The following is a 13710-nucleotide window of genomic DNA, read 5'->3' on the forward strand; positions in this document are numbered from 1 at the left end:
GCCTTTATATAGGCCTTAGTGGTCCCCTAATACTGTATCTGAAGTCTCTTTATATAGGCCTTAGTGGTCCCCTAATACTGTATCTGAAGTCTCTTTCCCGAAATTCAGCCTTGGTGCAGAATTACAGCCACTAGAACCAGTCCCACAATGAGCTTTACTTAGTATGTGCCATTTCTGTGTCTGTAGCTTTAAATGCTATTGAGGAGGAGAGAGGGGGGGCAAGGTGGAGGGTGGGGGTGTGGCCTCGACCAACTACCATGCTTCGCTGGTTTTCAAGCCATGATGTCTCTCTCTTTCTCATGGGCGGGCCAAATTCTTTGGGCAGGCAAAGCAGAGAAAGGGGAGGTAACCTTGCTCCTTATGACGTCATAAGGAGGAGATTCCAGATCGGCCCATCGGAGCTTTCATTTTCTCAAAGGCAGAGCAGGATACCCAGGGCTTGGTTTACATCTATCACCATTTCTAGCCACTGGGGGACCATAGGCAGGCTGGGGGAACGCATATTAATGTTAAAAAACCTCATAAAGTGAAATGTTCATGCCATGGCACCTTTAAGATGAAAGGACATAACAATGACCAATTAAGTGTACCACATTGGTCTGTTGTAATGGCTACCCAGAGTTGGGGGAGCTTTGATTCTTTTCCTTCCCTGCCTCCTTCTAGACGTATTAACAAGGGACCACAGAATTGATTACTTCTGTCTCTCAGCCTCTATAAACACACTTTTGCAGTGTAAGTAATGAAGTAATTTATCTATAGAAGTCACAGCAGTAGCTCGCAGATGGAGCTGGTGCAGTGTCGGTGCCAGCTGTGGTTGCTTGACTGTCTTTCAGAACTGTGTCGCTAAAATCAAGAATAAAACATACTGAAAAGACACTGAAATGACAATAAAACAAAGTCCTTCAATCAAAACTGTTCCAAACTACTTGAAAAACAAAGTTTATATCACAGCAAAACCTCAGTTATTCTACGCCTTTGCAGTAAATTCCAGTCTTGCGTGTAACCCCGCTGTCATGGAGAAGCCCCTGTTAAGCAGCCCTTTAAGCTGGCTGTTTCCTGTTAGCACCATCTCTCCCACAGGACCAGACTGCTGCTGCTCACTGGAGGCTGCCAACAGACCGGAGCCCAGGAGTCCATTCCATAATATGTGCACTCAGGCGGAAACCACTCACGTAGGCACAGACAGGCACAGGCAGGCACCAGCAAGCATCCAAATGCAGGCAGACACATTTTTAAAATGTTGTCTGCCTATCTAGCTCTTGTATATTTATTCTTTCTTTCACATAACACTGCCAGCGTGCACAAACACAAACTCCCGTCCATTTCTGGTCTAAGCCAAGGTCGTCGTCCGTGGCGACGGTCGAGGTAATTGCTCACTTATCACACTCCTGCTGACTAATGATGAGATGTGCCAGTTCACGCTAGAGGTTTGGGCCTCAGCGGCATCATGGGAGTCACTCCGTTCTCCCTGTTTAGCCTTGAGGCCTGTCTGAAAATACCACCTATAAGGAGAGAGACTAGTTGAGCAGCACTGATTAAAGCTCCAATTCTTTGTTTAACTAATGGGACATTGTAAGAAGCAGCTGCTTGATAGCCAAAACATGTGATTTCCTTCTCAGGAAAATTAGCACTCACAGTTGGAGTTTCACATAAAATAAATGTGCTAATTTTATTACAAATAGTTTCCCGCTACTTTGATTTCCAAGAAGCCTTTTTTCAGGTTTCAGGCTGTTGGGCAGCTGTTGCATTTCTCAGCTCCCAACAGTCATTTCTTTGTATGCCGAATTGGGGGGGAAAGCAGTGAAATTCCTAGGAACTCCCCGAATTCTGGGAATTGTAATGAAGGGGTTGCTAGGTTACAATCTATAGGCTCTATTGTGAACTCCTGTATGGATTCAATGGTACTACAGGGAGCATCAATGACCCACAATGCACCCGACATTCCACTGCTTTTCAGGCTCAAGAAAGGGGAGTGGACAACTTTGCCTTTCAAATAACCAAATAACATTAACAGACGGAATCAGTGGCCTCTCATTAAGAAGTTGCTGACAGATATTTTTGGAGCCAGGAAGGAGTTTTTTTTCTTTCTTCTTTTTTTTTTTTTACAGTATCTGCTTACTTCACCTGCTCCTAGACCTGCTGTCCCTCTAGAAAAGAGGACACTGAAGTTCATTAGAGTCCCTCATATCCTCATGGGCGTCCTCTACAGTTTGCTCTGAGACTCGAGCCTCCTTATCCCTTGTGGTATGTGGACAAGATTAGAGCTCGATTTGTATCTTAGGATCATGAGTTCCACATTTTTTGTGTGTGAGGTTTGATTAGTTGTCCAAGGCCCAATACTCATAACCATACTTGTCAAATACACTGAAAGTGGGTTATAATAGTTCAGATTTAGGGTAAAGTTGTCCTCCCCAATGCTAACAAAACATCACTCTTTACACTTGAAAGAATAGTTTAACATTTTGGGAAATGTTAATAACTGTCCGTCCAAGAGTAAGATTTGTATATCAATATCAATGTCAGCTTAGAGAAAGGTATTACTCTTCTCATCTGAGACTCTGCAAGAAAGCAAAAAGGCATTTCCAAAAATGTCTAAAATAACTATTCGTTTAATTTGATCCATACTAGCCCAATGGTCATATTACAAGTGTGTTTTGCAAGGGCTAATATATGTGGACAGAATATATTGTAGACGGAGTAAAATTTCAAAGAAGCTGCTCTGAAAATGTCACACCAAATTTCATTGTCTTGGCTTGCTCAGATATTACTAATAATAAGTGAGTGGCCCCCTGTCTTCTCTGGTTTGAGCTTGTAAAATGTTTGTCTCTGTTTTAAAGCGGCTAACTCAAAATGTATAACACTGGGATCTCAAATTCTACTGACAGCCAGCTCCTCATTTTTTTAAGATACATTTTTTATTAGTTTTATATTTTTTAAACATACTGAACAGAGAAACACAATTGAACAAGAACAACAACCCAATAAATAAACAAAAACAGAAATCACACCTAGCCTAGTCGCTCTCCTCTAATTTTTGTGATGCTGAGGTCATTAGGACTGATACTTGTGCTGCTGCGTTTTCCAGCTCCTCATTTTGTGCACATAGCAACAGCCATCACTATTCTGTCTGACACTTTCATAATAGATTGCAGAGAGGAACGCTGGCTCAAATTTGTTACGCTGTCTAGGAAGACGGATGAGTCAGACGTCTTAAATGCACACATCCAGACAGAAAGATTTGAAATAAATGCTCTCACTCTTGAGCTTGAACACTGCTGTAGCACTGTAGCGCTCACAGTCAGCACTGGAGGTATAGTTTTAAGGTTTTAGGACAAATCTTTGAAGTGTGCATCTTAGAACCTAAAAGCCCATTTCCTTCGCATGCCTGTTACATCCACATATTAGTCATACACTTTTCTTTACAACTCATGTGTTATACCTCAAGTATGTCTTCTTAAATGACATACTTGAGGTATAAAAACATAATTCAGAAAGTTTCAGAATTCGTAACAGCGGACTAAACTAAACTAAGCTCTTCTCTGGAATATTTATGCTTTGCTGCTGAAAAGTTTTCTGAAGGCTTCAGGGAACTTGTGTGATGAACTTTTTAAGTGTTTGTTCCGCTGGTGATAACAGGAAAACCACAACAATGCGAGTCCATTAAAAGCTTGAATATTTCAAAACACTTGGCACTTAAGCAAAGAAAATATAAAAATTTTATACTTTGAATGAAGTTGCAAAATCCCACTTTGCTTCACCAGAATGCCGGCATAAACTGTGAATTATGAAAGAGGTGTGTGTGTGTGTGTGTGTGTGTTATGACACTGATGTGGTAGTAAAAGTAAGTAGTGTGTAGTTCATCTATGTATGGAAAGTGTGTTGTGTGGCTTTTCCCTCACTCATTGCTGTTGCCAACCGTTTTGGTCTTCAAATGTCCCGTCTGGTTTTTCAGGGGCCCAAAATGCTTTTTTTAAAAATATTTGATATGGTGATGCTTCAGCATAGGGCTGCACGATATGAGGAATAAATGTGATATGCGATAATGCTGTTGAATATTGCAGTAACGATATTACTTGCGATTAAATAAACAGATAAAGTGTACTCATTTCTGCATTTCTACTACTTTCAGTATTCTGCTAAAATGCAACAAATTGCTTGTTGAATTTAAAACAAATGTAGGGGAAATAATTTCCAACATTCTTCTTTTATTGAACAAATTGAACATTGAATTGAACATTGAATTGAACATAAAAGGCACCACTAAAAAAGAATGACATTACATTTTAAAATTTAACATTTTAAAGTGCAGTTTTCTACTGATATTCTCTTTCAACTAACAGAAAAAATTTCAGTGTCTCTTGCGATATGTCGCAGCCTTTCGCGATGTGTATATTGCACCAGTGGATATCTATCTATATCTATATATGATATATTGTGCAGCCCTACTTCAGCAGTATACAGTACAGTAAATGGATGATTAACATTACATACACTGGTTTGTTTAGTTTTAAGGTAAAAAAAGAGTTACATTTTCTTAATTCATTTTATTAAGTGAAGGTGAAGGTAAAGGAAGGAACAAGCTTCTCTCTATTTTTACCAGTCGATTGAAGTGTAAAGAGAAAAAAGTATCTTTATTTCCTCGAGCCATTTTAACTATTTAACTAATTGCATTGTTAATTGATACATTCAGTTATGTTTTTTGTCTTGTCTGATAACCTTTTACTGCCTTTTGTCGGTTTCGGGACTTCGTGTTTGGCAGGTTGATGCCCGGAAATCAAATTGTGCTCCATCATCTTTCTTTAAATTTCCTCATCTCATTATTTGCCCCATAGCAAATATTGTATTCTCATTGTCAGTGGCTTTCACACAAGTGTCATAAGCATAATGCAATAGAGATAAATGAAATCCAGCACCTGGGTTTTGGTTTCACACTTTCCTTTCATCTCACCGCCAATACCACTTCAGTCTGCGGCATGAGCATTTCCCCATTCCACCAAAACCCCGGCTATTGGTCTCTCTCTGTCTCTGTGGTGTGTTTCCTCCTCTCCCTCTCTGAACCTTTTCTCCATTTAATCAACTCTCTCAGGACTCAGCTCTGTATAATTAGAGACTGAAACTTTAATCACCATGGATCCAGGGCAGCGGAGAGCAGGGCATTTCAAATAGACACACACAAGCAGGAAATGAGCATGAAAGAAAGTATGGAAATGTAGAAACGGATGTGACAAAAATTCTTGTCAATGCAAATCATGACATGTATTTGTTATCAGCCTGTTAAAAACATTAACACAGACAGTAAGGACATATCTAAAAAAAAAACATATCTCATAATCATGTCTGGTAGGTCTCGGATTGTTCATAATGTCTAGCTAATTGTTCCCTGGCAGCATTGTGTAGCTGGATTAAAAGGTCACAGTTGGCAGGATGTCCTTACATAACAACAGCTGTCTCCTCACCTCCACTCCTGCTGTCTCCTCCTATCTGATCTCCTCTTCTCTCTCTCTCTCCTATTTTTCCATCTTCTTACCCTTGCCTTGTTTCCAGACTGGCGTTCATTTTACCCTTTCCTTTTTAAACATGTAATTTTCCTCATCCTCTCTCCACTTTACATATTAATCTGGCTGAAGACCATTCACATTTGCTGTATATTAACATTTTGGCAGAATGTGGTGGACAACAAACTGGATATTTATTGTTTTCTGAGAAACTGCTCCAATGGGAAGCTGGCAGTGTATTTTGTCCTTAGCACACAAAAAAAAATGTCCAAAATTGTACTGTTCACTTCGATTTGTGTTCCCTAAACACAAGGTTTGATTTTAAAAAAAGAAAACAAAGTTATTTGTGATTTGGGCCAGTGACTTGTTGGGTTTTCAGTTATTTATAGTGCAAAATATAACATAGAGACATTTGGAAATGAAATCAAACTTTAAAGCGGCTAATAGGTATTTTTGTAATATCAAAGAAGATCAATACCACCAGAAAGGTGTTTGCACTCCACATTGCTTGGATTTGTGACCTTGTATAAGCCACTGTAGGAAACCAGCTTTATGGCTCAAACGTTAAACACCGGGGCGCCTGGGTAGCTCACCTGGTGGAGCGTGCACCCCATGTGCAGAGGCTCGGTCCTCGCCGCAGCAGCTGCGGGTTCAGTTCCAACCTGCGGCCATTTGCTGTGTGTCATTCCCCCTCTCGCTCCCCTTTCATGTCTAAGCTGTCCTAGCAAATAAAGGCCTAAAATGCCAACATCAACAAAAATCTTACAAAAATAATAATAGTAAAACACCAGCATTTTGTAACATGATAGATGGCTTTGGCCTGACCGACCCCCTGTAGGCCCTGGTGGCTGGTAGCTACCAAGAGTTGAACCCTGTTTCATGTTTAGAAGGGACGCTGATTTGAGTCGACAGGCCAGACTTTCTAAGTTCCTCAGCAGAAAGCCTGCCAGCTGACAAGATGAAAACATGTTAGTCGCTCAGTGCAGACACAGCTGTTGTGTACCACTCAGCGAACAGAGTGGAGGCAAACCTACATCCTTGGCCTTTTATTTAAATGTTGTCTAATTTAGCTTGTATAGTTTGCGTTTTGTGCCCCTGAGAAGCAGAGACGTGGGTCAGCTGTATGTGGCCCCATGATAATTCCTTGTCCTTTCTATTTATAACAGGATACTTATCAGGCATGTGAAAGGTTCCTTAGGAATTGTCCTGAATATTTTAGAGGATTAATGAGGTAAAACTAACGTTTAATGCTTTTAGCTACTATCTGTCAGAATGCACCTATTGGTTCTCATTACAGTCAAGGTGAAGTTAGGGCAATCTATCTCTGTTACCCAAGTGTCCTTTCTCTTTTCACTGGCATCAGAGAGCTGCAGAGAAGTTTTTTTTAGTCTGCTTGTCTACCACGATTCAGCAGACTTTATAAGTGCTCCTATTGTGAGCTGCCAAGCTAATAAAGATGCTGATATATTAGAGTGCACTCCAGATGATGTTTTAATGCTCACAGATTGATTCCAATTATGCCCTTAATTCTGTGAGCATGCCAAATGTGCATCAGGACATACACTGTCACTTTGGGGTGGCAGTAGCTCAGTCCGCAGGGACTTGGCTAGGGAACCGGAGAGTCGCCGGTTCAAGTCCTGTGCGAACCAAGTATGGAGCGTGGACTGGTAGCTGGAGAGGTGCCAGTTCACCTTCTGGGCACTGCCAAGGTGTCCTTGAGCAAGGCACTGAACCCTCAACTCCTCAGGGTGCCTTTAATGAGCAGCCAGTATTGGTCCTGTTTGTGCATGTGTGTGTATTTCAGGCTTGTGTGTAATGTGTTTAATAACTAACAACATGTGTGTGAGTGAAAAAATGTAATTTCCCCTTGAGGGATCAATAAAGTATCACTTAATCTTTGACAATGAAGAGGTTGTGTGTGTGTGTGTGTGTGTGTGTGTGTGTGTGTGTGTGTGTGTGTGTTTTAAGTGTTTCATCTTTTCATTTTTCAAGGCAGGTTTTCTATATTTTGATTGTCTTGCTTTTTTCTGTTTTATATGATACTAAACAATATATATTTGAATTAAGAACTGTACACTGAACAAAACAAGAATTTTGAATAAGTAATCTTGGGCTCTGGGAGCTTGTGATGGCATGTAGTTAACAACGTATTTGGCAGATTAATCAATAATTAATAATCTGTAGTTACAGCAGGTGAAGTAAATGTTTTCCAATCCTCTTGACTGATTTATCACGTGTTTTTGTTCAGTTATATGTAATCAGCTGCAATCAAATCTTCTATGATACCAACAAACCTACAGTATGAAAGTTTAATTTACTGTCATACAGTTTTAAAACTGTGCTGCCTGTTGGAATCATATACTATTAAGATTTTTGACTTCTTTTATACTATTCTGATGATGTGCTTTTTTTTGTCTGTTTTCTTAGTATGAATTCAAGGCCAAGAACATCAAGAAGAAGAAAGTCAGCATTGTGGTGTCTGTGGACGGGGTCAAGGTGATGCTGAGGAAGAAACTGAAGGTAAGTCAATCGTGACACACTCTAAAAGGAAAAAGATATAACAATTTCCACTGGATTCAGCAGGAAAGAACAACCTGAAAGACCTATACCTAACTACAAGAAAGCTCACAGGCAAATTCAGACACACACAGGCACACATTAAAAACTCACAGGGTGTACTCCTCACAACCAAGGAAGACCAGGTGAAGAGGTGGACTGAACACTTCGGAGACCTGCTCAACAGGCAGCCTCCTCAACTGACAGCAGATATCCCAACAGCCCCAAACCCATTGGAGATGAACTGCAACCAAGATGAAAATCAGAAAAGCCATTAAGGCCTTGAAAGGAGGGAAAGCAGAGGGACCAGACGGGATTCCAGCAGAAGCTCTCAAGGCCGACACTGAAACCTCCACCAACATGCTCCACCACCTCATGAAAACCATCTGGGAAGAAGAAAATGTCCCATCTGACTGGAAAGATGGCTACATCGTGAAAATCCCCAAGAAAGGAGACCTCCGGGAGTGCAAAAACTACAGAGGAATAATGCTCCTTTCAACACCTGAGAAGGTGCACAACCACATCCTGCTCAAGAGGCTCCAGAAGGGGGTCGATGAGAAACTTAGGGAAAACCAGGCTGGCTTCAGGAACAATAGATCCTGTGGAGACCAAATTGCCACCCTTAGGATTATTATCGAACAGTCCATCGAATGGAACGCGTCTGTCTATGTGAATTTCATAGATTTTGAAAAAGCCGTTGACAGTGTGGATAGGGAAAGGCTGTGGAAACTGATGGCTCATTATGGGATTCCAACAAAGATCATCAACATCATAAGGAGCACCTACCAAGGGAAGAGATGTCAAGTCCTCCATGAAGGATGTATATCGGAGGCATTCGAGGTTCTGACTGGTGTGCGGCAAGGGTGCCTGCTCTCACCCTTTGTTTTCCTCCTCTGCATATACTGGGTGATGAAAGAAACAACCAAGAATAGACAAACCGGCATACAGTGGAGCTTGACCGAGCAGATAGAAGATCTCGATTGCGCTGATGATCTGGCACTACTGGCCCACACACACCAACAGATGCAGGAAAAATCAGGAAAACTGGAGGAAACTGCTGCTCTGCTCGGACTCAAAATAAACTCATCAAAAACTGAAGTATTGCGTATCAACAGCAAGAACAACACACCCATAATCATGGACCAAAACGCACTAGAGGATGTAAACAGCTTCACATACCTTGGTAGCATCATTTCAGTGGAAGGTGGCACGGAGGACGATGTCAAAGCCAGGATCGGAAAAGCAAGAACAACATTCAACATGCTAAACAATATCTGGAAGGCAAAAAACCTGTCACTCAAGACCAAACTGCAAATCTTCAACTCAAACGTAAAGACCACTCTACTTTATGGCTCAGAAACTTGGAGAATTACAACCACCATACTCAATGAGCTGCAGACCTTCATCAACCGGTGCCTCAGACACCTCCTGGGAATATACTGGCCCAACACCATCTCTAATGCCAACCTGTGGGAACTCACCAAACAAGACCCAATAGAAATGCAAATTCGGAGGAGGAAATGGAAGTGGATAGGGCACACACTCAGAAGAAAGAAACCAATCACTAAACAGGCGCTGACGTGGAACCCACAGGAACCCACTGGAAGAGAGGCACACCGAGAACCACCTGGAGAAGAACCACAGAACAGGAGATGAAGAAAGAAGGGCTGACGTGGCAACATCTGGAGCGGAGGGCCCAAGATCGGAGAGGATGGTAGAGCTTAATCGATGGCCTATGTTCCTATGCGAATTTAAAGAACTAACTAACTTACTACTGGATTCAGAAACTAAACACCAGAGTTGGTAACACTGAATAAAAAAAGACACATTGCAACTTTAAATGAGATGTAAAAATGGCTATCTATATTAGTAAATAATAAATGAATAACTTCTTCAGACATGCTTTATCAGTGATGCTTTATTGATGCTTAATCACAATCATCTGTCTCATACACAGAGGAAAGAATGGACATGGGATGAGAGCAAGATGCTGATCATGCATGATCCCATATACAGGTCAGTCACACCTCTTAATCTCTTTCATTCCTTTAATATATACATACTGTATGTAAAACAAAAATTACATATTTCTATTTTTGCCACTTGCTTTACACACACAGGGGGTTAAACTGCCTGATATTCAGTGCAGTCTATTCTTTGCACTGTGTGTTCTTGTTAGCTTTAACCAAAGTAAAATGTACTTTACCATGCAGGACTAATGTGCTTTAATGTACTGTACCGTATGTGCCAAATGCACTTACATTCATAATATAGCATGAATGAATAATCTATAGCTTGTGCTTGTAGTTGGTAGAGCATAAGTTAGTCAGTATGTCATTTTTACATCTTCCTCTCAGATTATAGTAGAGTAAATAACATGCATTCATTTCAATCAGGAGAGACTTTGTTGCAGATATGCAAATATTTATTGTACGCAAACATGATATGACATGTACAGTCTTTGGAGATTAGACTCCATCATTATTAAATGATAATAATTAGGGGGTTAGAAGGCCAAAAGCTGATCCCCCGATGGAGTCTAGACACTGATGGCGGTGTGAGGAACCCGAATGTCGAACCGATGAGCCGATGCCGTCTGGTCGGAGGAGGAACCAGGAGCCGTGAGGGATCAAGGCCGGAGGAGCAAGGGGAGGAGGAGGGTTGTTCTTAGCCTGAAATGACAACTGAACAGCAGAGAGAGAGACCGGTTTAAAACAGTGATGTTGTGCTGTGATTAGCTTGAGAATTCCAGGGCCTCTTCTGATTGGTTAGCTAAAGTGGGCGTCTCTAACATCTGTTCAGTTTAGAAGAAAGAGAACATAGTTAGAAGTCTTCCTGTCAGAATTTTCGCTGAGCTCCATTTCAATCAGGAGAGACTTCGTTGCAGATATGCAAATATTTATTGTACGCAAACATGATATGACATGTACAGTCTTTGGAGATTAGACTCCATCATTATTAAATGATAATAATTAGGGGGTTAGAAGGCTAAAAGCTGATCCCCCAAAACGTGACGAGGACTGTTGAAAGGAACATACTTACCTATTTTGGCCGCAATAAAACTGAATGATTCAGCTTTGAAGTGTATAGTGCTTTGTAGAGAATCAGTGTATAATTCGCTTGTAGTGTGAACAGCTTGAATTAATAAGGCTTGTAGTGTATCAGACTTGTATGATATGCAGCCCCCAAAATAAAAGAGAAATAAATTGCGTAATAAGCAGTTACGAAAGCTAGCCAGCAGATGAAAAGAAAATCCATTCAACACATATACACCTTTTTTTTAAAAAAAAATTTTATTATTATTATCCGTGGTCATCGCACGGGTTACACACATACCTGACTCAGCGCACGGTTTTGGCTACACTTGCTCTCAGCCCGACGGCTGGGTTAACTATTCTTACCGTGACTCAGCGCACGGGTTTGGCTACACTCGCTCTCGGCCCGACGGCCGGGTTAAATGTTATTATCCTTGGCACAGCGTCCGGGTTAGCCTGATCTTATCCTCGGCACAGCGTCCGGATACACCTATATATATGTATAATATACTTTTTTCTTTTTTTTTTTTTTAATAAATCACTGCACAGTGATAGGGTTGCTGATGAAAATACATGTAGTGTAATTGCATAGATAGACTCAAATGTGAGAGTATTCAGAGATCAACACACCACCACCAGTTATATGCATGCTTACCGGGATTATGCCTGAGAGATCTCTAGGTTGCCAGGATGTCGCTGACATAGGATGAATGTAAGAGGAGTAAGCAGAGGAAGACCATCTGCCGAGTTGTTGCAGGGACGTACATGAAATGCCTTGATTTGCTGCCGTAGTAGCGCCCCTATATTGAATGATGACCCGGATAACTGAGGTAAAATTAAGAATAACTAAATGATGGTCAAGCCGATATATAGCCGGAAACCTCTGGTATGAGCCTAGGCAATGAGTAGTTAATCTTAGATTAAAAGCAATGAAAAGAAGCAGTGTCTGTACGACTTAGAAGGTAGTGTTGTAAGGAGTACAACTTGATTGAGGTCAAATGTCGTGTGTTAGCTGCGTACAAGGTCAGTGATAATGTCACTTACGCACTGCATAAATGAAGAGTTACAATAAAAAGGTATTTTACAACTTGCTGCTAAATTCGATCAATGCATGAGAGGATAACGAGCGCCTTTTCCCAGTAAGATGGACTATCACCACCATACTTAAGATAGGTATTCCCCCAAAACTACCTCAGCAAAAGAAAACGAGTGCCACACAAGTATATTAAATATAGTGCCTTAGCAATACCCAGATACCAACTGACGCTAGCATGGTTAAGACAGAGAAGCCATCCGCGCGAAGATAATTATGCGAAGCAAGTGAATACCAACCACAAACAAAATTTGTGTCGACATGCCCAAAAGTAATCTTTAATAAGTGATAAAAAGTGTCTGGGAAGATACAACATACTCACCTCAGCGGGCATTGCAGAATCTATGAAAAAGTAACCAACATCAGACATAGGATACCACGAGAAGGATCCATGAATAAGAGGTTGTGATGACCATAATGCTGATAGAAGGGTATGCGACCTATATGCACCATGCTGAATTTGGCGCGCCCATTAGTAAGACACGCACTTAATGATGCAAGACCAACCGCCGAGGTCAGCCATGACCGAAGTAAATACGGCGTAGTGATTAGGAACCTGGGTTGCCACTGTTTCCAACACATATCTGAAGCGTTGAAGACTTATCATACATTTTTTACCTGCAGAAACACGACAATGTACAGAATAAATGCTCCATGCCTTGATCTACTGTTTGCTCCAACAGACGTTTATTGTAAACAGGCTACCGTTTAGTTGTTAAGATAAATACTATAACTAGCGTTTTAGTCAACGACATTTACCCCTTCCTACATTATCCCCCAGTATAAGACCCAATCACCGTCTCACGAGACTGAAATGACTGAGATAACTCATGCACAGCCACCAGAAGAAAGCAACCTCGAACAGGCCGCTCATTCCACGACCATGTAGCCAACTCAGATTGCAGCTGCGCACAGCGCCCAGCTCAAAGATACTTCACTGTCACCTTCCAGAGCTAAATATATCCATGTCCAGAGCAACGTCTGTTGTAAAGCCGAGCCACCGTAAATGCGCATGTAAATACGCACGTGAATTTAAAACGTCAACTGAATGAGCATGCTAAAAAGGATGTCGGAGAAGATAAAAATGGCTTACCTAATGAGCCCATAGAGAAAAGACGTGCCTGCCTAAGTGCACAATTAACCTTGATGCGTGAATAGAGAAAAACGATGTCCCCTGCTGACTCTATCATAGATTTTACGGGAATTAACCCCAGAGAAGCAGGAATCTACAGCTGGAACCAGAGTTTAGACGGCGCCGGGACTCCGGGCCACCGCACCCTGAGCCGCATTACTGTGTGCGGCAAACATGAATGAACAAAATATGCCCGATGAGATACTTAACTTCGAACGGTTGGATGATCCAGCTGAGTTGAACATGCCGGTTCTTCTGCGTGATGACACTGACCGAAGTACGTTCAACGCCGGCGGCGAGAGTCGGCGGCTGGAGGCAAGCTGTGCAGGTCAGGCAGGTACTACGAACGAGGCAAAATCCCCGGGACTGCATTCGAGTGAAAGTAACTTCTGGAGTGAA

General features: G+C 41.5%; 1 protein-coding gene across 2 annotated transcripts in view; it reads left to right on the plus strand.

Moving 5' to 3' along the window:
- Window positions 1-13710, plus strand: part of si:dkey-34e4.1 (carboxyl-terminal PDZ ligand of neuronal nitric oxide synthase protein) — a 63766-nt gene that overhangs the window by 19751 nt on the left and 30305 nt on the right. For both annotated transcript variants that reach the window (XR_004108136.2, XM_031317677.2), the window contains exons 3-4: window positions 7923-8015; window positions 10009-10067. Coding sequence is in view for 1 of the 2 variants with exons in the window: in XM_031317677.2 (XP_031173537.1) it covers window positions 7923-8015; window positions 10009-10067 (152 nt within the window). In the remaining variant the exon portion in view is untranslated. The remainder of the gene's footprint in view (window positions 1-7922; window positions 8016-10008; window positions 10068-13710) is intronic.

This window comes from Sander lucioperca, chromosome 14 (assembly GCF_008315115.2).
Source record: "Sander lucioperca isolate FBNREF2018 chromosome 14, SLUC_FBN_1.2, whole genome shotgun sequence".
In the NCBI taxonomy this organism is placed as follows: Eukaryota; Metazoa; Chordata; class Actinopteri; order Perciformes; family Percidae; genus Sander; species Sander lucioperca.